Below are 24,763 nucleotides of genomic sequence, written 5' to 3'. Positions count from 1 at the left end.
ACTGTCCAATCTGGCAACATTGCCCAGCAGCTCTCTTCCCTAGGTTGGACTAGAGAGCTATGTAGAAAGAGTTTTGCTATTTCCCAGAGTTGACGTTTCAGTCTTTGCCTGCTTCCCACAGCAACCGGCCAGGTGTACATAGGTGTGACAATGGTCAGACTTTCAAATGTTTTATTAATTATATTTTGCTTACTCCTAGTACAACTTCTTTCATCCCCACGCAGACTGCTCACCATGAACAGGCTTGTAATAAAAACACTGAAAATGTCAATTTGTTGGACAATTTGCATCACGATTATTACATAGACACCTAAAAAAAATCAATTAATCCATGGAGGGAGATTGTGGGCTTTGGGGTGAAGCCTGGACATACAGATGACATAGTTCTTCATTTCACCTCCCAGTTATGTTAGTTTGGATAATGTTTGAAATAACATGGTGTATATCGTGTTCCTACAGAGATAGTATCCTATGAGCTATTTAGCTGGAATGTACTGACAACCACCAGTTTAAAAACTGAAAAGTAAAGTCCTCCTTGTGGTTTCATTGTGATGCAGTATATCATTTTAAAAGGGCTCAAAGAGCTCACTGCTTGCTCCTATATATGCTTTCAATTAAAAGTTATTGTTTTTTTCTTTATTATTGGCTGATACACTATCAAGAAAAGATCAACATACTGGGTATTCTTTTGAAGCAATGTAGAGATGATGACAGTCATCAAATAAATCAAATATATAGTGGGCAGGTGATCGGCCTTCCAGTTAGAAACTTGTCCTGGAGATACGGGGGACCCTACACTCCCATCTTCCCGATTAGGGGTTAGATGAATGAGCTGAATGAGATTTTTTTCTTTCTTTGTAATTATTTCTCTAAATGCGGCACATGTGATTATACAGATGTCATGCACTACTTTGTCCTAGAGCTACGTGATATTGTCAAAACCAGAGGTGGAAAGTAACGAAATACATTTACTCACGCTACTGTATTGAATACTTTTTTTGTGTATTTTGTATTTTTTAAGTACAATTTAAAATCGGTATTTTGTATTTTACTTGAGTACGTTTTGACTCAAGTATTGTACTTAGTTACTTTATAAATCCTATCCGTTACTGAGTAAAAATAACAATTCAACCTACAGGGGAAAAATACGCGCCAGAACCATAGACAGTAAACCAATGGCCAGAACCAACAGTGACAAATGAGGATGTGATTAGCACTGGCGCGTGAACATAGAGGGCGCGCGCGGACAAGCTAGGTTAGTGGGCGCGAAGTTTTTAGTTTCTAGTGCTAGAATGGAGGTCGACAAAGCAGGCACAGCCAGCGGTCGCGGTCCAGAAGACCCGGACCTAGAAATAATAGATGAAGCTCAAGCTGAAACATCGAAGTCTTTAGAACTAGATGCAGAAAAAAATCCTTGGCCGCTTATGGAAGATTTCTTTTTGTTCAAGCGTAGGAAAGGCAACAGCATCATCATGCAGTGCAAGATGTGCCTCCCAGCAGTGAAGTACTTGTCTGCTTTCAACAACTCCACTTCAAATCTGCAGAAGCATGTTTTGGTAAGTATTTCTGCTGTCTCATTAGTAGTTTTATTTAATATAGCCAACCCAGGCTCACCCCATTTCGTGGGCATTTTTATGCTAGCACCTGCAACCATTGACAGTAGAAGAAACCCACAGCTAGCCAGCACATTCTAATTAGCTGCTATGCTAACATAATCAAACGTGACACATCATTAAGTACCAAATGAACTCGCTCCAGCCGACAATCCGCATGTTTATCGTACTTCAAACAGATACAAAATGCGTAATGTATATTTGCAGTCTGTTTAAGTCTTTAGGACATTGGCTAAATTTGCATAACAGCTAGCCCCTGGTACTTGAGTGTGTAAAGGCTAGCTGTTAGTTGCTAGTAGTCTTGAGTGGACTCGGGGAAATTAGCCTTGGTTAAATTTAGCTGCTATGAATAGTCGGTGTTACCCCGTCGAAATTGCCACGGGTTTCAATTTGATTGTGTCTTTGAATTTACAGTCAAATCAAATGTATCAACTGCGTTAATAGAGAGGGTTGTAGTGTGAGGCACTTTGCCTAACCAACATTACAGGGCACTCAGCACTCCTCCACTATAGGCGGGGAGCTAAGGGGCCTTACCGTGCACCCTCCTTACAATCGAACGAAACCAACTTTTTTTTAAATACATTGAAATGCATTGAGTACCTGAAACATGACGTGCAACCCAAAATTTTCAATGTTAACATTTGTTAACATGTTCAGCATGGTCAGACCTTTCAAAAAAGTTGGTTTTGTTCAATTGTAAGGAGGGTGCACGACTGCATGGTAAGGCCTCGTAGCTCCCCGCCTACTAGGCAGACCCAGAAAAGATTGTTTTGACTCCTTCATATCGACGACAAGGGATTAGATCACTAGTAGGCGATTGTTGCTCTGTGTGCATGCAAGCAGCTATGATGATTACACATGCATTGATATGTCTCCTTCCTCTGTATCATAATACTGGTAGGCTATAGAAACACATTGGCTTTTGATGTTGATTTGAAATCTCAATTTTAGCATTCAAATCCAAATCATTGATTTTGTTGGGAAGGGTGCAGCATTGTAATGCCCTCTGGATTGTGGCATATTGTGCTTAATACAATGTAATAGACAAAATGTGATGACTAAAGAAATAGAAAACTTTTATTTATCAAAGTTTTAATTTCAGTGTGTTTAATAAGCACCACATTGATTCCTCTACTGATAATACCCTTTTCTTTTTTTTCCACAGAGGAAACATCCATCGAAACAGTTGGCTTTTAGCCGAGCAAAGCCAGGGAAGCGAACCCACCAAGCAAATCCACCAAGTCCAAGCAAGCAAACAAATATAAAAGTTGCCATGACAGTGGGAGGCAACCGCCGTGTGCCACAAGGCAAGATCGACAAGATCATCATTAGGCTAATATGTGAGGGCCTTCATACATTTAGTTTGGTTGAACAACCTGCGTTCAAAGAACTTTTGACAACGCTAAATCCACAATGCATGGTCATTTCCAGGCCCACTGTCCGGACAAGATTAGAGGCATCTGCCATTCAGATGAAGAAGAATGTCATGTCCCATCTCAGGAAGTGAGCTACGTTGCCACCACTACAGATTGTTGGACTGCACACCAGCAAAGTTTTAGTGGGGTGACGGGTCATTGGGTGGATGAAGAAACCTTTGAGAGGAGATCAGCTGCGCTTGCATGTAAGAGGTTAAGAGGGTCCCACACCTTTGATGTCCTTGCAGGGGCACTTGACGACATACACTGTCAGTATAGAATTGGGGGCAAAGTGGTGAGAACCACAACAGATAGTGGCTCAAACTTCGTTAAAGCTTTTAGTGTCTTCGGAGAACAGAGCCAGTCTGAGGATGCAGAATCAGATGCTGAGTCGGACAGAGATTCAATTGATGATGAGCCCACAGCCAACTACCTGGACACATTCAGCATCCTGGAGCAAGATAATGGTCTGGAGTACCAACTTCCTACACACCAAAGGTGTGCATGCCATCTTCTCAACTTAGTTGCCACAACAGATGCTGAGATAGCAGAAAAGAAGATGGACACATACAAGAGACTATCACGTGCAGCCTTTGGGAAATGTCAAGCCATGTGGAACAATACGGGTCGTTCATACATGGCAGCAGAAGTTGTGGAAGATCATTGCCGACTCCAGCTCATCCGACCAAATCAAACGCGGGGGAATTCAACATTCATGGCTGTGGAGAGAATCATATGGATCATACAACAGAAAGAGGAGGAGGCAATCAGGAATATTTGTGAAGAATTCAAATTGAAAACGTAAGTTTTAATTTGCATTTCAACAGTATGAAAGTGTGAATGTGTCTTTACATACTTGAAACTTAAACTTTTCCTGCTTGATTTCCTAACAATTGTTTGTATTCTATTTATGCCAGGCTGACTCAAGCAGAAATTGCTTTCCTGACTGATTACTGCTCGGTGATGAAACCTCTGGTAAAGGCCTTGAACATACTTCAGTCAGAGACCAACACACACTTAGGGTGGCTTCTTCCAGTGATATGTCAGCTACAAGCAAAACTCAAAAGGCAGGAGACCTCATCCAAGATGTGTCTACCACTCATCAAAGCCATTCAGGATGGTGTCCAAAAGCGTTTTGGTGAGATGATGATGGACCCAGAACTGATTGCGGCAGCAATACTTCTACCGAAGTTCAAGACCACCTGGACAGAGAGGCCTGATGTCATAGAAACAGGTATGATTTATTGGAGATCTACTTTGTTTTATACTCAATACAATGTGGTCAGTGCTATAAGGCATTATGCATTATGGTGCACTCTTGGTAAATTAATCAAGTCTTAATTGTCAGAAATGTGTTGTTTGTCACTCGACAGGTCTGGCTTATGTCAGACAACACCTTGACCAGATGGCAGAGGTGGAAGTGGGGCAAGTTGGACAACATTCCTCAGATGAAGATGATTTCTTCTCCTCAATGAAGTCCAGAAGGTCAGAAGCTACAGGGGAATTGGAAGGGTACCTAGCCTGTATCCCAAACGATATGGATCTGCTAAACTCCTTTCCAAATTTAAAAAAAACTCTCTCTGAAACTCAACACTGGCCTGCCTGCTTCAGCTGCCTGCGAGCGGCTTTTCAGTTGTGCTGGATTACTGTTCACTGCAAAGCGAGCAAGGATGAGCTCAACTAACTTTGAAAATCAGCTGCTGCTTAAACTGAACAAGAAGTTTGTAGACTAGGTTATAGGTGATTTAGGGTGTCACAAAACTAGTGGCCTTGATTTGCAATATTCCTCTCTGGAATATTGCTGCTCTTTTATGTTAGTTCCTTTAATTTTGTAACACTTGTGAGCGTCATCATGTGGACATTACTTTGTAGTTTGTACCTCCCTGAGAGAGAGAGACAGCGAGAGAAAGTAGGCGTGCACAAGCCTGTTTAATGTTTTTTACCACTAAATGGATGAGCTCAATTAACTCTGAAAATCAGCAGCTGCTTAAACTGAACAAGAAGTTTGTAGACTAGGTTACAGGTGATTCAGGGTGTCACAAAACTAGCGGCCTTGATTTGCAGTATAGCAGCTGTTGCTGTTGGTGTTGACATGTATGTTGTTGTAATTACACTTACATTTGTGTAGGTATTCTTTGTTGTTATCGCACTTACACACACATGCCCTCTATAGCGCTCTTGCAGCTGTGGAGATGGCATTAACACATTCTCATTCTCTGACGGTTAACAAACACACACACACACACACACACACAAGCATGTCTCCTCTGGAATATTGCTGCTCCTTTATGTCAGTTTGACTTTGTAGCAACACTTATGAGCGTCATCATGTGGGCATTACTTTGTACTTTTTACCTGTGTGTGTGAGAGAGAGAGAGGGTGAGAGGGAGAGAGAGGGAGAGTGTGTGCGTGTGAGAGAGAGAGAGAGTGAGAGAGAGAAAACGTGAGAGTAAGCATGTTTAATGTTGTACCACTAAATGGATGAGCTCAACTAACTTTAAGATGCTACTTAAACTGAACAAGAAGTTCAGTTGTTGTGAAGTTGTTGTTATTGCGCTTACATTTTTTACACTTGTTCTTTAATTAAAAACAAAATAGTTATGGATTTCTGACCCCTTGTCCTATTTTTACTACCCTCACACCCCACACAAAGAAAGTAACTAAGTAACTTTTACTTAAAGTACATTTCAAATGAACTACTTTTTACTTTTACTTGAGTACATTTTCAGATGAGTACTTTTACTTCTACTTGAGTAATATTTCATCAAAGTATTGGTACTTTTACTTGAGTACAATATTTTTGTACTTTTTCCACCTCTGGTCAAAACCAAATATCACCACATTTTTGCCCGGATACCTCGATACCAATAACGTGACGATATTTTGTGGATGACTGTTGGTGCATTCATATGATACTCAAGAAAATTTTGAGCAATGATTATAGCAACGTGGATATGATGACCAAGCAGGTTGTAAATGTAGCCATAATGTTATTTACATTTCATATTAATGGTTGATTCCATGCTTGGTTTGTACGTTGTTTGTTCGTTGGTTGTTGGGTGACACATGGTTTGATTTGTTTGTGATTGTTTCCATGTGTGCATTTGGGTGTGGTCTCGCGTTGTTTGGGAGACGTGTTTCGCCTTCTTTTCCGGTCGCGCGCTTCCGCCTGCTTCCTAGTGGGATGATGCATGGACTTTCGGGTGGCCCGCGGTCTTTCTCGTTGTTCGCGGGCATCATGGGTCAATGTTTGTCACGGAAGCTATAAGGACATCAAAGACAATCATTGCAAGTTTCACGGGCAATTCCCTCATTCTGGCATGCAGCCAACGAGGTACGTTATGTATGTTATGTGTAGCCCACGTTATGTGCGGTCTGATTTTATGTTAATTGTGCTAATTGTATTGTTTCATGTATACAGTTTTCACGGTGTTGATGGAGATTTGGAGACTTCATTAAACCTGTTCAAGAAAGCTACTTATGTTCGCCGTGCCTTGGGGGGATTTAAAGTGAAAACTCGACCTGTTTCACCAACGCAAGTGGGACTAAAGATGGTGCCGATGTTTCTTTCGCCACCTGGTTTCACCAACGCGAGTGGGACTGCATGACGGTGCAAATGAAAGCTAAGCTCAGCTCGCATTTTACACACACATTAAAGGCAAGAAGATTGCATAAGGGCTATTTGCAAAACGAAGCCATAAAGAGCTTGGACACTTAACAAGTTAGTGATCTAAGAAAAGGGCGTTTGTAAATGTGCTATAAGTTGTGTGCGTGAAACGTGCATTGATTGAAAGTAATAACAACAAGCAATCGCTAGGAGTCCATGTTTACCACGTTTTGAAGTCTTTCATTGACTAGCCTATATTTGGGTGTGATTTTCAAGATAATAAGGTCTGACCGAATTCCTTTTGCATGTTTGAAATAAGTGTGCTTTGAAGTTTAAAGTATAAGTATAATTTCATAGAACAATATTATTTGATGTATTTGAACTAAAAAGGGGTTTACATAAGTGAAAGTTATTTTAGAGAAACAATTCTAAAATTCATAAATAATCACACAGCAAGCAGTACGTTTAAAAAGGCTTACAGATTTATTATATTGACAGATTTATTATATTTACATATTTACATTAACCTTTACTTATTAACAAGTTTACAAGATGTCAGCAAGGAGAGCTTACTGATCAAGTTAAAGACAGTACTAGATGAAGTGAAAGAACCAGAACTCTGACAGAGAAGGGTAAAGGGATGCAAGACGAAAAAATAAAAGGTCTTCAACAAAGATTCAAATTAATGTATGATAAATGGAGAATTCAGGTTAAATTCCCAAAGAAGATATTATCCCAGACAGAGCCAGTATCTGATGGTATGCTCAACAACGTCATCGGTGAAGTCCATGGTCTCTCTGCAGACGTCCAGTGTGCTTATGATGAACTACGGCAAATCGTAACACCAGACCACGAAGCACATCAGAGAGTCGATCTGTGCATCCAAGTATCCCAGTTCATCATAGACAGAGCCTCAAGACGACTGGGCGGACTTGCACCTGAAGAGGAAGAACCAGGTTGGCCTGAAGCAGGTTCTCTGTTCAATTCTAGTGTTAGTATTTTCACCTTTGGCTCGAAGAGGACCTCGCTACATACAAACGGATCCACTGAAAAACGACTAGACGCTGCTGCTGATGTCGCTGCAAGCAAAGCTGTTCTGAAAGTGTCACAAGAACAAGAAAGAGAACAACAGGAAATACAGCGACTGGAAGAAGAAGCTAGAAATGACATAGCCAAGCAAGAGGCAGCTGCTATAAGGCATCGTTTAGAACAAGAAGCCGAAGAGTTGAAACGGAGAATGGAATGAGAAGCAGAAGAGCTGAAACTAAGAATCCAGAGAGAGGAAGAGGAAGCTAAAATCAAGGCTCAACTGGAAGCGAAACATGCAACTCGCCAGAGGACGCTGCAAGAGAAGCGAAGAAAGGTACAGCATTTGGAGACGATGAAAAGTCTAAATGCAGCACAAGCGAGAATAGAAGTGTATGATCAAGAGGAGGTCACAGAAGAAGAGAAGAAAGAGATCACACTGGGTAGTGAGTTGAGAACAGTCAAGCAAGTGCCTGCTCCCACAAGTCCTCCATCCCCGTATGTGTTCTCTGCACCAAAGACTGTGATCCCCTCCCCAAATGAAAGTACAGCAGAGCTCGTCAAGGTGCTAGCAGATGCAGTGAGTACCAACAGAATCCCAATCCCTGAGCCATCAGTATTCAGTGGGGATCCATTGATGTACAATGACTGGAGACTGTCATTTGAAACGCTGTTCGACCAGAAGAATATTAAGGAAAATGAGAAGATCTACTACCTCTGTAGGTATGTGGATGGAGACGCAAAGAAAGCGATCGATGGCTATTTCCTACTTGGCACCGAGTGTGCCTATGTTGCTTTATGGGAGCTATTGGACGAAAGATATGGAAACCCATTCACAATCGCACAGTCGTACAGAGACAAGCTCCACACGTGGCCCAAGATGGGACCTAAGGATAGCCTCGAGCTCAGAAGGTTCACTGATTTTCTCCGCAGTTGTGAGGCCGCTATGACCCACATAAAGTCTCTGGAAATCTTGAATGACTGCAATGAAAACAGGAAGATTCTCTCCAAGCTACCGGACTGGTTAACGGCTAGGTGGAACCGGAAGTCTACTGAAATAGAAGAACAGAACAGCCCGTTCCCCAACTCGAGCCAGTTCATCGCTTTTCTAACCAAAGAAGCAAAGATCGCCTGTAACCCCATCACCTCTCTGCAGTCACTCAAGCAAGGCGAAGCTGAGAACCCAAGAGGCAAATGGAATAGAACTGTTGGAGCAAAGGTACTGACAACAAGTTCAGATGAAAAAGAGGTCATGACATGTGTCTTCTGCAAGAAGAATGGACACACATTGCACAAATGCAGAAAGTTCATGAAGGAGGAAGTTCAAGAGAGAACAACCTTTGTTAAAGAAAACAAGCTGTGCTTTGGTTGTCTCAAGCCTGGCCACCACTCAAAGAAATGCAGCAGCAGAAGTGAGTGTGACGTGTGCCACAAGCGGCACCCTACCTGCCTGCACGCGGATAGAGCCAAAGGCGACAAGAGGCCACCACAAGCCAAGGAAAAGCAAAGCCCAAGCAAAGAGGAACCCGAATCATCACCTCCTGAAGAAACGCCCACAGCTGCTACTTCACACAGAGCAATAGTTGGTGAGGCTGGCACACATACCTCTGCAATACTTCCTGTCTGGCTCTCATCTGCAACCTGCCCAGAACAAGAAGTCCTCGTGTATCCGCTGCTGGACTCTCAAAGTGACTCAACCTTTATTCTAAGTGAAGTAGCTGAAACGCTAAAGGCCAACAAAGACCAAGTCAAGCTCAAGCTCACTACGATGACTGCAACCACAACAGTAAACTCTCAAAGAGTGAACAATCTACAAGTCCGTGGCTTCTACTCCAGAAAGAAGATCTCCCTACCACCAGCCTATACACGGGAGTTCATTCCAGCCAACAGAGCTCACATACCAACAAACAAAAAAGCGAAAGCCTGGTCCCACCTGGAGCACCTTCAGAAAAAGATAGCACCTCTACAAGAATGTGACGTAGGCCTGCTCATCGGGTACAACTGCTCACACGCCCTTCTACCAAGAGAAGTCGTATCTGGCAAAGCACATCAGCCCTACGCATAACGCACGGACCTAGGATGGAGCATCGTGGGGTGTGGAAGTCCCTGTGTAGACTACGGAGATGCGATCGGAACGAGTCATCGCATAGTAGTGAGACAAGTGACACCAGATATTGCTTTTGAGGACAACCCCACGGATCATGCCTCTCGAGGTTTGACTGCAGACTAACTTAAGTCCTCAAACTGGTTCACCGGCCCAACGTTTCTTTGGCAAAAGGGTCCACAGAGAATGCAAGGTGGGAGAAGTCAACAATCATTCTTCCCCCACCTGGACAATTCATCAAGCAAGATCTCTATCTACAAAAGAGGTGGCGCCGAGTCCAGTATTTGGCCAACGAGTTTTGGACCAGATGGAGGAAAGAATATCTTCTGAACCTGCAACCAAGACAGAAGTGGTGTAAAAACAGAAGGAACTCAAAAGTCAGACTTGTTTTTGAGAAATCCCACATACTGTTAAGTTTGTGTAATTTGGTGGGATTGTAAATGTAGCCATAATGTTATTTACATTTCATATTAATGGTTGATTCCATGCTTGGTTTGTACGTTGTTTGTTCGTTGGTTGTTGGGTGACACATGGTTTGATTTGTTTGTGATTGTTTCCATGTGTGCATTTGGGTGTGGTCTCGCGTTGTTTGGGAGACGTGTTTCGCCTTCTTTTCCGGTCGCGCGCTTCCGCCTGCTTCCTAGTGGGATGATGCATGGACTTTCGGGTGGCCCGCGGTCTTTCTCGTTGTTCGCGGGCATCATGGGTCAATGTTTGTCACGGAAGCTATAAGGACATCAAAGACAATCATTGCAAGTTTCACGGACAATTCCCTCATTCTGGCATGCAGCCAACGAGGTATGTTATGTATGTTATGTGTAGCCCACGTTATGTGCGGTCTGATTTTATGTTAATTGTGCTAATTGTATTGTTTCATGTATACAGTTTTCACGGTGTTGATGGAGATTTGGAGACTTCATTAAACCTGTTCAAGAAAGCTACTTGTGTTCGCCGTGCCTTGGGGGGATTTACACAGGTAGGGGGCTTTATTATTCATGTCATTCCACTCAGCTAAAACAGTCTCGACAATTCTATCACTTTACTGTAACAAAGCCTTTAAGACCAGTAAAAGACATTTTAAGCTATATGATGATATTACGATAACCAAAATCCCAGACAATATCTCATCTCACACCTTGATATCGATATTATATCAATATATTGTCCTTCTCTGACATGTCCCCCAATCATTCTCACACATAAGACTAAAAAGGAATATTGTGAATAGGTATAATCTCTCAGGCATCCCAGCGACCCTGAGAGCAGGATAAGCAGTTTAGATAATGGATTGATGATATCATCTCTATATACATGAAAACAATGTGGGTGTGTATAAAATACACCAGTGGAAAGAGCTTAAAGAGTATAAATGTATTCTTCTGAAAAGCAGGCACAACATATAAACTAAATGAGTTTGTACAGTATTATATTTACTGAGGCACGGTGATAAGGGTATCAAGATGACATTGAGAACGTATCACTAACAAGGGGATGGTCAAACTTGGGTCCAGGCTCTGTAGTGTTTTAGTTTGTGCTGTATATACATATAGCGTTACATGTAAGTGTAACATACAGTGGAAGATTGTTGTTACTCACATTTGATGAATTTAAACTGTAACGACTATTCTGTCAGCATATGATAGGTAACTGCATTCGCATTCACATGTGAACAGGTTAAATGCAGAAGTGCAGAAAAAGTGATCAGGGTATCTTTCTAGTTTCAACGCTTGATCTACATTGTGCTTCTGCAAAATTAGATTTTTTTGGTGGTTGGCAAAATTAACCCTGTTCAAGCTCTATTTGCGGATGTAATTACAGTAACATTCCAGGAGTAATAAGAAATTCAGTGCTCCGAATGAAAACCGGGCAATCATGGATGGCAAATTCAACAAATGGATTATTAGTCTGTAATCATAAATTCAAAGATTCCGAAGAGTCTTTCAGATTTCTTCACAGCTTCAAGTTTAATAGCATTGAGAGTAATAAGAGACCTAAGCACATGATATGAAACAAAGGTCACAGTTTGATTGATACATAATATTACTGTGATGCTACATGCTAATTTCACCTTCTTCTTTTTTCTTTTTTTTCTTTTTACAGAAAATGTATAGGACCTTATTAAAAGCATATGTTAAAGGAGGTAAATTATAAGAATCCTATGTTAAATGAGATAAATTATAAATCTAATTTTCTTTCACATATTATGATCTAACTTGGAAAAATTTGTGATGGGACAAAAAATGCTTGGATAATAAGATTCAAATGCATCAAATTTTCTTTCCCCTCTGTGACTACAATTGTTGTCACAGTCTTATCTGTGAGATGCAGCAAATACATTACATGTCTATCATCAGAACTTGAGTAAAAGGCTCTTTTTTAGTTAAAACCAGGATAGATGTGCCTTTTTACAGACAATCACAGCATTACATTGCATTTTCCCCCCATGGGCTTGTCAGTGGCTGGTGGCAAAATTACCAGCATTTCAGCTGCTTAAATTCACATGTCTCATGTCAGCTTTGTGCTTCTACGAGCAATTTTCACCATTAGCAGAATGAGAAAATGGAAGAGAGTGAAAATTGAACACAAGGCTAAAATTAGTCCACCACATGTCAATCCTTACAGACCTAATATGACGAACAGGTCCAGGTGACAGTAAGGAAACCTGAATGGGATAAGTCTACATTGCATGGCTGCTCAGTCAGAGGGCTTGATTATCAGTAGCATCTCCTTTTGTAGTAATGCTGCAATTGAAGAGAGCAGAGTAGGATGTGCAATATGGAGATAATCAAGTACTTGGTCTTGAGGGACCATTAACAGTTTTACTACTAAGACTTTACCGTATGTGGTGACATATGAAGGACGATGATGAGGCGACTATTAGAGACCCAAACATTGTTAATTGTAAAGAAATTAGACCACAATTCTATCGAGAGGCTACAACAGAACGGCAGTTTTGAAATAACAGATCTTAGTACCTTTGCTCAGCAAAATATTAACACTTGGTTCATTAAACAGTCATACCTCCAAGAGTCATTCCAGCTTCAAAACACTTCTTAAGCCGGCATGAAGGGCAGTTCTTCCTTCTTAGCTTATCAATGGTACAGTCATTTCTGCTTGCACATAGGTATTTTTGTTTGCCTAGGAAGAGTGAAGCAACATGTTTTTATTCATCATTATAATTCAAAACTGAAACAAAAACCAAACAAAATGAAAGATGATAGAGAATGTGGAAGTATCAAGAAAAAAAAACAACCTCCAATTTAAAAAGGTGAACAAGAAAAATATTAACAAATGTTGAGCTATTGTTTAAAGTGGCAGTCTCAAAAGATTTCCATTCTGTTAGTCAACTAGCAAAAGATACTAATATTTTTTTATTCTTCTGTCTGGTTGGTCCACTAGGAAGTTTTGGGGTTTTTTTTGTTGTTGTTTTTTTTTTTTTTGTGATTTTGATATACTTTATTAATGCCCATAGGGAAATTCTTTCTCTGCATTTAACCCATCCTAGCTGTGTAGTTAGGAACAGTGGGCAGCTGCTGTGCAGTGCCTGTGGACCAACTCCAGTTCTTTCCATTGCCTTGGTCAGGGGCACATACAGGAGTATTAACCCTAACATGCATGTCTTTTTGATGGTGGGGGAAACCGGAGCACCTGGAGATAACCCACTGCAGACACAGGGAGAACATGCAAACGCCACACAGAGGATGACCTGGGATGACCCCAAGTTTGGACAACCCTGGGGTTAGAACCCAGGACCTTCTTGCTGTGAGGCAACAGCACAAACCACTGGGTCACCATGGCACAGTTCCACTTTATCCTCTCTGGTGGACCAATCACTACTCACTAGCTAAACAAATGTCTGTTACTATCTTGTGTTAATATACTATCTTTGTTGGACCAGGCAGAGCTTCTCTCTGGTTGGTCCACGAAAGAGGAAGTTCCGCCTTCCCCTCCGGTCAACCAACCACTGCTGATTTAAGTAAGTAATGCGTCAGTTCTTATCATGGTTCATATTTACAGTCTGACATTTTTTTGCAGAAAGTGTCTTACTGGCACTGATTTTGACAATACAAATCCTCTCAGGAACAAACTCTTCCATGAACTGAGAGTGAGCTGAATCATTGTTTGACCATAGTCTGTGATAGATAGCAGCAAAAAAGATATTCGTTTATATGAAAACGTTTGAGATTATCACTTTAAATCTAATAAAGAACAATATTTGTTTTGATTCTATGTATTTTTGTGAAAATGGATAGTCTCTGTCCTTAATGCAAACACCAAAAGGATTTCAAATCATCAAATTTGATAACTGTTGTTGAGAGAAATTAACAGAAACTTATTAAATCAATTATTTAAATTCCTTTGGTAAGATACTGAATTATGAATACATATAAGCATTAAGCACTAGTGTAGCATGTGTGCTTTATTACTGCCTCATAGTGGGACGTATCAAATATGTTATTTGTAAGTGTGTACGGACAAGGTTTTGACTGATAACCCCTGTTGATGGGAAATAACCTCTGGGCCATTTTAAATTCCAGTATAACTTTAAACACTTGGGCATTTCACTCTAATGTACACTTAACCTTTACAATGTAAAATACATACAAAATATATGCATTTATCAGGCACTTACAGTCCTGGACTAGATATCTTGGATTGGGATTAGGTATTAAGGATTACCTTCTGCTGCTCTCTTGAAAAAAACTTTACAGCTGCCACAGGTGAGTGCCCCATAATGGCAGCCAGATGCCTCATCTGCACAAATCAGACAAGTTCTTTGTGGTGGAAAGAAGAACTCCATTGGAAACATGTGATCTCTGTTGCTCTCGAACCTGAAGTCAGACAAGTTATAATGTTTAGGAACTCTGCAGATGTAAAGAAATTGCTCAAAAAAAATGTTTCCCAAAATTTCAAAACAAGTGTACAATATTTATCCCCACATGACAACATTTCTACAGCAGCAAGCTTAAAGGGACAGTTCACTCCACTCCAAAATCAAAAGTGAATATTTTTCCTCCTCTTACCTGTAGTGCTATTTACTCATCTAGATCATTTTGGTGTGAGTTACTGAGTTTTGGAGATATCGGCCGTAGAAATGTCTGCCTTCTCTCCAATACAGTGGAACTGGATGACACTCGGCTTGTGTTGCTCAAAGCGCCCCCCCCCAAAAAAATCATTTTAAATACTCAACAGTAATGTCTCCTTCCAGAAATCATGACTCGGTTACTCAAGATAATCCACAAACCTTGTTGTGAGCAGTTTCATGTAGGTGTAGTTCGGTCCAAGAAAATAGTCCCTGCATGAAACTGCTCACAACAAGGTCTGTGGATTATCTGGAGTAACCGGGTCATGATTTCTGGAAGGAGACATTGCTGTTGAGTTTTTTAAAATGTATTTTTATTTATTTATTGCCGCTTCAAGCAACACAAGTCGAGTGCCGCCCAGTTCCATTGAATTCGAGAGAAGACAGACATCCCAACGGCCGATATCTCAAAAACTCGGCAACTCACACAAAAATGGTCGAGAGAAATAGATAAATAAATAAATGGATAATAAATAAATAGATAAATAAATAAATTGATAATAGATACAGGCCCGTCGCCATGGGCGGGCCTTAGGGGGCCGGGGCCGCCCCCACTAGTGCTAGCCCCCCTTCCACTGGCGCCCATATATAGTTTGAATAATTTTATTAATTCAGCTATATTATTTTTCTGTTAAAAATAAAAAGAACCAACTTTATATTTCTTATAAATTAAGACATCAAAATAGAGAAACAATGGTGTGTTTTTGATTGATGGGGTTCTGTTACGCGAGCAACAGCCTATCTCTGGCCGGCCACCATACCGAAAAAGGAAGTTACGCCAATGTAGCAGTTACCACGCGATTTCAGTTGGGAGTGGAGCTGGCCGAGCTGTTTTTCCCAGTAGGATTGCTTTTGCTATTTGCTTAAGAATGGACATTCTTAAATGGTTTAAATCGCCAGTATTTTCCAACTCTTCACACGTTATATTGGAGGAATCCGATTCCGCCTCCAAATCGGACACGGCAGCGAAGTCCCTTGATGTTGATGCCGGCGGAAATGGCGCCGCTGGAATGCAGCCTAGCACCAGCAGCGGCTGCCATGGATCCGAGACTAACCCAACTACTAGCCTTGCTGCTGCAACCACAGGAACAGTATTTGGACCACAACTGCATGTTGGATTATCGGTGGATGACCTTGGCATGGACAATCCTCAACAGGTTGTGTTAAACAAATATCCAGTCAAAATGTTTGGTGCAAAAAAATAAAACGACCATTCTCCTCTAGCTGGTATAGGAACAGGGACTGGCTTGAGTACTCTGTGAAAAACGACAGCGTTTTGCTATCCGTGCAGGAAATTCAAATCGGTTTCATCTGATGCAACCTTCTCCGTTAGGGGATTTAGTAACTGGAAACATGCCATTGAAACTAGTAAGGGTTTAAATAAGCACGCAGCTTCAAAAGAGCATTTAGCCTGTGAAGCAATGTGGAGGGAGTCAGGAAAAAAAAACGTAGAGAGACAGGGACAGAGATTTCCACTCCTAAATTCAGAGCAATTGGCATGCAACAGATATTACATGTCAGCCATATGCTCGAGTTTTTGGTGGTGAATCAGTTGCCCCTTACGTGGAAATAATGTTGGTTTTGACAGCATGCTGCTAGAAGATCATGGTTCCATTGTGCTGTTCTTGTCTCTGTTCGAGTACACCATGCGTAAAAATCCAAAACTGACAAAGATTACGAAAACAATTCCACAGAATGCACGCTATACCAGCACACAGATACAAAACGAGATTATCTAACTGATGAGCAATGTTGTGACAGATGATATAGTGAGACAAGCAGAAGATAGCTAGTACACAATAAAGGTAGATGGGACACGGGATCCTATAGGCCATGAAAACATAATATCTTTAGTCGTGCGTTTCATTGACGAAAACTACAGGGTATGTGAGCGCCTCTTGGTAATGGCCACGTCGGAGAAGGAGGATGCAGAGACATTAACAGGCGTGATCATCGATAAGCTCACGAAAGCCGGACTTAGCCCCAACAAAATCCTGAGTCAGGTTTATGATGGCGCGTCCCTAATGTCTGGGAGACATGGTGGTGTGCAGAAATTGGTACAAAAAAACGGGATCATGACATACCATATATCCATTGCTATCCATTTTGTGTGTGTGTGTGTGTGTGTGTGTGTGTCAGCACACAGGGCATGTGTGGCGCGTCAATGCAGTAGTACTGGGGTAGTAGTGCTTGTATTTAGTGCATGCTGCATGCTGCTTCTGCTTGCTACTTTCAGCTTTCAGATACTGCCGCAGGTGAAACGAGGAGCCGCGTGCATAAGTCTCCTCCTGCCAGTACATAGCCTCTCCGTCGCCAGACTCCTGCAGTGCCTCCTCATGACCACATACGGTAACTGGGTACTTTGCGGTCCCAGGCCAAACTGTTGGGGATCTCGGAGCAGCGGTGGGCCCCAGAGAGAAGGCGCGCAGGCCCACCGGTGTGTGGACACGCCCTAGCATCTCTCAACCACTGCCCCAGCTAAGGGCTATTAGCAACTAAGTCCTCAACGGTGGAGCGGGCGGAAGATGGTGGCTGTGAGGAGCACCACAACGGCCGCAAAGGTGGAAGAAGGCTACAGCAAAGAAGAGCCCCCAGTTGTCTTGGTCTCCATGCCCCTGGATCCTGGCCTTTCTATGCCAAGGACTGTGTGGAGGCTGCCTGTGCACCAGCCTCCCCACATTAAAAGATTCCACACACAGGCATCCTCCTGAAAGGGAATCAGACAGTTTAACATCCCGGACAAAGTCCTGTGGTGATCAGGAAGTGATGATGGGGGCAGGACCATGAAGTCTGGCAGCTCCTAGCCACAACCTGACACACAGGTGGTGGGTTTCTGATTCAGTCATTAAGCTCTTGGGCTGAGGCAGAAAGCTTTTCGGCAGCTGCACCCACGACTGAGCAGCCCTGTTTAGGGTCCACTCTGCTCACCCCAGTAGGGGAAGTGGCTGGAAAAGGTGCCCCTAAACATAGCCTGCCTCAAAAACTCCTGTCTGGGCTACCGCACCCAGAGGGATCACCACTAAGCAGTCAGAAACATAAACGGAAGCAAACTTACATTGGAACCTGGAACGTGCGGACCCTCACGGACAACAAACACAGTGATCGACCCGAAAGGCGAACTGCCATCATCACCAGGGAGCTAAGGAGATTCCGGATTGATATTGCAGCACTCTCCGAAACCCTACTGGCTGATGAAGGGCAGCTGAAGGAGGAAAAAGGCAGATACATTTTCTTTTGGAAAGGAAAACCTGCTGATGACCCAAGGATCCACGGCTTGGGTTTTGCTATTAAGAACAGCCTCATCAACCACCTCTCCGAACTCCCTGTGGGCGTCAATGAATGCCTAATGTCCATATGCCTGATGCTTGCAGGCGGCCGAAAGGCCACTGTTGTTAGTGCCTACGCCCCAACACATGATGCACAGGATGAAGTGAAGCAATCCTTCTATGCTGACCTGGACAACATCTTAACCAAAGTCCCCAAGGAGGACAAGCTAATCCTGCTTGGAGATTTCAATGCCAGGGTGGGACGAAACCACAATCTATGGAGAGGCACATTAGGGAAGGAAGGAGTTGGCAACACGAACTCCAACGGCATATTACTGCTATCAAAGTGCTCAGAACACAGCCTGGTCATCACCAACACACTTTTCCGCCAAAAGAATAAACTCAAAACATCCTGGATGCATCCTCGCTCTAAGCTCTGGCACCTCATCGATTACATAGTTGTCCACGCCAAAGACCGCCATGATGTGCTCAACACCAGAGTGATGACCAGTGCGGATGACTGCTGGACAGACCACTGCCTTATCCGCTCCATCATGTCCATCAGTCTCATGCGTAAAAGAAGGGTACAAAAAAGACAGTGCCGGCCAAAGCTCAACGTCAAATGGCTGGGTGACACCACTGTTCGAGAACAGCTCCAGGCTACTCTCAGCGCTGCTCTGCCCAAGCAATACCCAGAAGATATTGATACACACTGGGACCTGCTTAAGTCTTATCACCATGGACTCCTGCAAAAGCACCCTTGGCTCCAAAACCCGGAAACATCAAGACTGGTACGATGAGAATGACAATGAAATCCAACAGCTCATTGACATCAAGCGGCAAACCTTCATTGCCTGGCAACATGACATCGACTGCAAGGCTAAAGGAGTATCCCATGCCATAGCGAAGGCAGCTGTTCAATCTCGGGTTAGGCAACTGGAGAACCAGTGGTGGACAAGGAAGGCTCTGGTGATCCAGCAGCTTGGTGATTGTGGGGATACCAGAGGTTTCTTAGATGCCACAAGAGCGATATATGGCCCCATCCACCGATGCCTAGCCCTCCCCCACTCCAAAGATGGGCACCATGATGAATGAGCTGAATGAGGTGCAGTCGGAACGAGGTGCAGGATGCCATAAGGAAGATGAAGAACAACAAGGCCGCCGGACCTGACTGCATCCCAGCAAAAATCCTGAAGGATGGTGGGCCAGTTCTCCTTAGTCACATCCACACCCTGCTCCTCAAAATATGGGAAAAGGAGGAAATCCCTGCACAACTTAGGGTTGCCCTCATTGTCTCCACCTTTAAGAAGGGAGACAAGTCAGACTGCGGAAATTACCATGGCATTTCCCTCCTATCCACCACTGGGAAAACCCTCGCCCAGGTTTTGGCTAATAGACTCCTCCACTGTCAGAAAACATTCTCCCTGAGTCTCAAGAGTGGATTTCGCCCAAATAGAGGTACCATGGACATGATTTTCATTGCTCACCAACTACAAGAAAAATGCCGGGGACAAAATCAACCACTATACATGGCCTTCATAGACCTCACCAAAGCCTTTGACTCTGTGAACTGTCAGGCTCTGTGGCTGGTTCTGACAAATATTGGCTGCCCAGACAAATACATCCGGATACTGAGACTATTGCATGACAATATGTTAGCCACTGTGGTGTTTTTTTTTTTTTAAAGAGTGGTCAGCTGCTTTGTACTTCTGATGTTAGTTAAATGTGTTTGATACTTTGCATATCCCTGTGTTGACTGTTTTAAATTATGACAACATGATATTATATAACAGGTCAGCATCTGCCGTGGTGCTTTTTTAAACTGAGAGATGTGGTCTGCTTTGCACTTCTGGTGTTATATTTAATGTATTGACAATACATTAATACATACAAAATACATACAAATATACATACAAAGCACTAGACAATACAGTATTGTCTAGTGCCTCAGGGTGGAGTCAGGTGTCACCTCAATGAACTGGTCCTCTTCAGCAGAGCTGAAATCAGCAGGTGCTGTTGCATTGATTGGATCTGTCACCCAGCCACACTGAGTACTGTTGTTTGGGTATTTTTTGAAAGAATCCTCTCAGGGAAGAGATGTGCTTCTTAAAACACGAAATCACTGTGGTGGCTCCAGAATCACTGATTTCAACAAATCCACTCAGATTCTCAAAGAAATCAGTGTTTCCTTGATCAAGCCGCCTGCCTCACATCTCAAGCTTTCAAGTGAATGCCCTGATCTTGTCTGCCAGGTGAGGAAGGTGCTTGTTTCTGCCTTGAAGCTGAAGATTAATTTATCCAGCTTTCCAAATATATCGCTGAGATAGGCCAGTTTCATTAGAAATTGTTCATCACTAAACTTGCTTGCCACTCCATGCATACGCTCCTCCTCCAGAAACACCCGAATTTCCTCTCTGAGCTCAAAGACTCGCGACAACACTTTACCTTGCGAGAGCCACCTAGCCTCGCTGTGAACAACATAGCTGAATCTTCAGCTCCCATCTCCCCTCAAAGTGCAGCGAACAGCCGCGCTCTCAGGGGTCTTGTTTTGATGAAACTGACCACGCTAACAGCATCGGTCAAAACCTCGTCTAGGTCAGGGCTAATCTGTCTAGAAGTTAGCGCTTCTCTGTGCATGACAGTGCGCCCATTGCGCATTTGGCGAGACCCGCCTTCGTTTTCCCTGCCATGGTCTGTGCACCATCCGTGCAAACGCCCGCACTGTTGTGCAGTTTCAGCCCATGTTCTGTCAGGTAACAGTCAAGAAGCCTAAAGAGCTCATCAGCTGTCGCTCTACTTGGGACGTACTGGCCAAACAGCAAACCCCCACACAGCAATAAACAAGCAGTCTTTATTGCTGTCAGTAGCTTCATCTGCTTGTAAGGCGAAACGTTTGTCAAGTTTAGTTTTTCAACGAGTTGTTCTTCAAGGTCATTTGAAATGTCGTCTTGCAACTGTATCATTGCACAGAAGGACAGACAGCCTTCGATTTTGCGGCGCTTGTCTCATCAAACATAGTTGACATATCTAAAGCCGCGGGAAATATAAGCTCCTCTGCTATTGTGGGTGGTTTCAGGCACTGGGCAGTTCTGTATGTGACTGTATGGTGCCATTAGTGCTTTGTTGTTCACTGATGCGGCTTTTACAAAGCAATGTCCCTGCTGACGGTCTACACCAAGTTTTCTCGAAAAGAACTCGAGTTGCTTATTCACGTGACTGGGGTGTAACGTCTTCTTAATTTGTTTGGGCTCATACTATCAGCTGCCAGTTTTCAGACATAAAACACACGCACTGGTCTCTCTCCTCATCTCCCATCACATTCAATGTGAACCCAAGAGCAAGATAAGCATCTCCTATCACATTCAATGTGAACCCAAGAGCAAGATAGGCTTCGTCATATTTTCTTAACTTTGTTTTTGGTTAATTACCGCCAGCTAAGCACTTTGTTTTGCTTGTCTCGGAAGCATCATCTGTCTTTTTTTTTCTTTTCGTCCCTGTCAAATATCTCTCCGTTCTGTGAACCTACAGACTGACTGTGTCTCATGGAAGCATGTTTTGTTGATTGTTCCGCCATGAAAAAGATTCCGACGTCAAAACAGTAGTTCTGCACTACATGCCCCCCCCCCACACACACACCTCTGCGTCCCCGGGGCAGGCGCTACACACTTTGGGAAACGCTGATGTAATGAGTGGGCATTGGTATGTTTTCATTTTTTTGTATTTGGGGATGCATTAAATGACATTTTGATGAAATGGTTGCTGAATGAATTTTTATCAATATCTTTCATGTGGCAGCCACTTGTTCATATAAATATTTTGTGCGACATAAATATTACACTTGTAATGTTAATTAGAGCATTGTCACATCTAGTGCATTTGGAGTGATTTGTCTTGACGCATGTTCAATAAGAAAATCAAAGAAGGTTGTATCAGTTCATCTGGATACAACATTTATTGACAAATACCTTTCATCACTCAACCAAGTTACATTTTCAGTCTAAACAAACTGCAGGTATCCCCACCCCTTATAACGGCAACTTTATTGTTTATAAGTGGTGGGAATACCTGCAGTCAGTTTAGACTGAAGATTCCACTTAGATGAGTGATGAAAAGTATCTGTCAATAAACGTTTTATCCAGATGAACTGATTCAAACTTCTTTGAATTTGGAGTGATTCCCTCTAAATTCGGCTAGTTTGGGCATACAGTACCAGCCAGAAGTTTGGACACATCTAATTGAATATGTTTTTCAAAATCTTGAAGTAGTTATCTATTTCTAAGTTTCTTTCCTAAAGTTTAAATGTAAAAAAATATATATACATTTTGAAATACCTCCCATTCAAACAAGTTGTTTCATTTAGTATTTAAGTGAAATTAAGTAAAGGTAACGAATAGTCCTAATATGAATAGGGGTGTCCAAACTTTCCACCGGTGTTGTATATGAGCTCAACAATCCCACATGGTGAGAAGGTAGCCTCAGTATGTTTACAAATGAACTCTACAGTGGTTCCTTTGTGGTGTGGAGTTAGAAAACAACGAGACAGGAGACGTGAGAGTAGACGTAGTCGAGGTAGTTTACTAGCTCCAACTTTGCATGTCATACATTCGACAACTACACTGAACTGTGAAGCAGTGCATTATCTGACCCCTCGCCTCTCCCCTTAAAGGTACACCGTCCTCTTAGGTGAATGTCTCTCGCTATATAGATGTGGGTCACCACACAGGCCCCCCCAGAATTCACCTACACAAAACAATGCAAAACAGCAAAAGCGCAAGTCATGAACATAAAAGTAGACTCTACAACAGAACAGTCAATGACATAGTGCAAAGTCATGGGGAAAACAGGTGACGAGTCAGGGGGCAATGTCCAAGTGAGCGGGCTTGAGACGGTCTATAGCGACCCGCTCCGGCCTGCCCCCCATGTCCACCACAAAGTTCTTATCCCCCGCCTCCAGGACGCGGAAGGGCCCGTCGTATGGGGGCTGCAGCGGGGACCGATGGCTGTCGTGCCTAATGAAGACGTACCTCGCCGATGGCAGACCCTTGGGGACGTAGGACCGGGGGAGGCAGTGTTGAGACATCGGAACGGGAGCGAAGGCACCGGCAGCGCTCCGGGATGCACTGAGGTGAGAGGCGGCCGACCAGGGAGCCGTAGCATCCGGAAGAAACTCCCCCAGAACCCGCAGGGACTGGCCATACACCAGCTCAGCGGAGGAGATCTGGAGGTCTTCCTTCGGGGCTAAACGCAGGCCGAGCATGACCCACGGGAGCCGGTCCCTCCAGTCGCAGCCAGTGAGGCTTGCCCGCAGAGCGGCTTTCATGTCCCGATGGAACCGCTCACAAAGTCCGTTGCTCTGCGGGTTGTACGCCGTAGTGCGGTGGATCTTCACCCCCAGGTGCTCAGCGACCCCCGTCCAGAGCTCCGAGGTAAACTGGGAGCCCCGGTCGCTCGTGATGTCACCCGGCGTGCCGAAACGGGCCACCCAGCAGCCGATGAACGCCCGTGCTACCTCTGCTGCCGTCATGGAGGACAAGGGAATAGCCTCTGGCCACCTGGTGGCCCTGTCCACAATAGTGAGGAGGAACGTATAACCACGGGAGGGGGGCAGGGGACCCACCAGGTCAACATTGACGTGATCAAACCGCCTCTCTGGAACCACAAACGGCGCCAAAGGGGCCTTGGTGTGGCGGTGCACCTTGGCGCGTTGGCACGCCACACACGAGCCGGCCCAGGCTCTAACATCCTTACGGAGCCCAGGCCAAACGAACTTGACGCTCACCAGCTTGGTCGAGGCCTTCACTCCCGGGTGGGAAAGGCCGTGGACGGTGTCGAAAACTCGGCGCCGCCAGGAAGTAGGCACCAGGGGGCGCGGTTGACCGGTGGAGATGTCACAGAGGAGGGTGGTGTTGGCCGCGTCGAACGTCACGTCCTCCAGCCGTAGCGCCGTAGGGGTCGACCGGTAGTCTTGAACTGTTGATTTTAGCGGCCTCATGTGGACAAAATACAGCTGTTGCATAGCAACTAGGTAATGTATCTATTTGTGGCTATGTAAGATAAATAATGGTAATATGATGCTGGTGAAGCAAAAGTAAACTTTGTTTTAGTAGTGTTCATACACCTAAGTTACATGTATTTGTTTGTATGTGGCAGGTGAAAACTGACTGAATATGGCCACTGGTGAACAAGCAAGTTTTTACCCAATACCAAAGCGCCCATGGGTGGAGTGCATTATCCACTGTTCTGATGATACAGATAAGCTGGTTTCACTACAAAGTGTCGACTCATGGAGAACTCTGCTCAGGGCAGCTCAGATACGAAATCATGCACCAGTTTTGAAACTGGCAAAAGACATTCCTGAGGGACAGATTCCAGCAATCTACTACCACAGAAAGTGTCGCAGTATCTTCACTATGAAGCAATTTCTTGATGGCCTCCTTGCAAAAGAAAAGAAAAGTTGTGTCTCTGCTGAAGAGAAACAATCTAAGAGAGTAGCTCGACATGCTCCAAGTACATCTAGGACTTATGATGCAGAGTGCATATTTTGTCAGAAAAACAGCAAATATTCCAAGAGACAGAATACGAGAGAAGTACTGGTGCAGTGTCGAGAACTGCGAGCTGATGCAAAGATCAGGAGTGCAGCCACAAAGAA

General features: G+C 43.5%; 1 protein-coding gene across 3 annotated transcripts in view; it reads right to left on the bottom strand.

The window, feature by feature from the left end:
* LOC130117215 (androgen receptor-like) overlaps nt 1-24,763 on the bottom strand; it is a 120,415-nt gene that overhangs the window by 65,834 nt on the left and 29,818 nt on the right. For all 3 annotated transcript variants that reach the window (XM_056285392.1, XM_056285393.1, XM_056285394.1), the window contains exons 3-4: nt 14,446-14,597; nt 12,787-12,903 (exon numbers count right to left, since the gene is read on the bottom strand). In XM_056285392.1, coding sequence (XP_056141367.1) covers nt 12,787-12,903; nt 14,446-14,597 — 269 coding nt within the window. The remainder of the gene's footprint in view (nt 1-12,786; nt 12,904-14,445; nt 14,598-24,763) is intronic.

This window comes from Lampris incognitus, chromosome 8, assembly GCF_029633865.1.
Source record: "Lampris incognitus isolate fLamInc1 chromosome 8, fLamInc1.hap2, whole genome shotgun sequence".
Classification (NCBI taxonomy): Eukaryota; Metazoa; Chordata; class Actinopteri; order Lampriformes; family Lampridae; genus Lampris; species Lampris incognitus.
The sequence above is the reverse complement of the archived record's forward strand: the minus strand, read 5'-3'. Positions and strand labels throughout refer to the sequence as shown.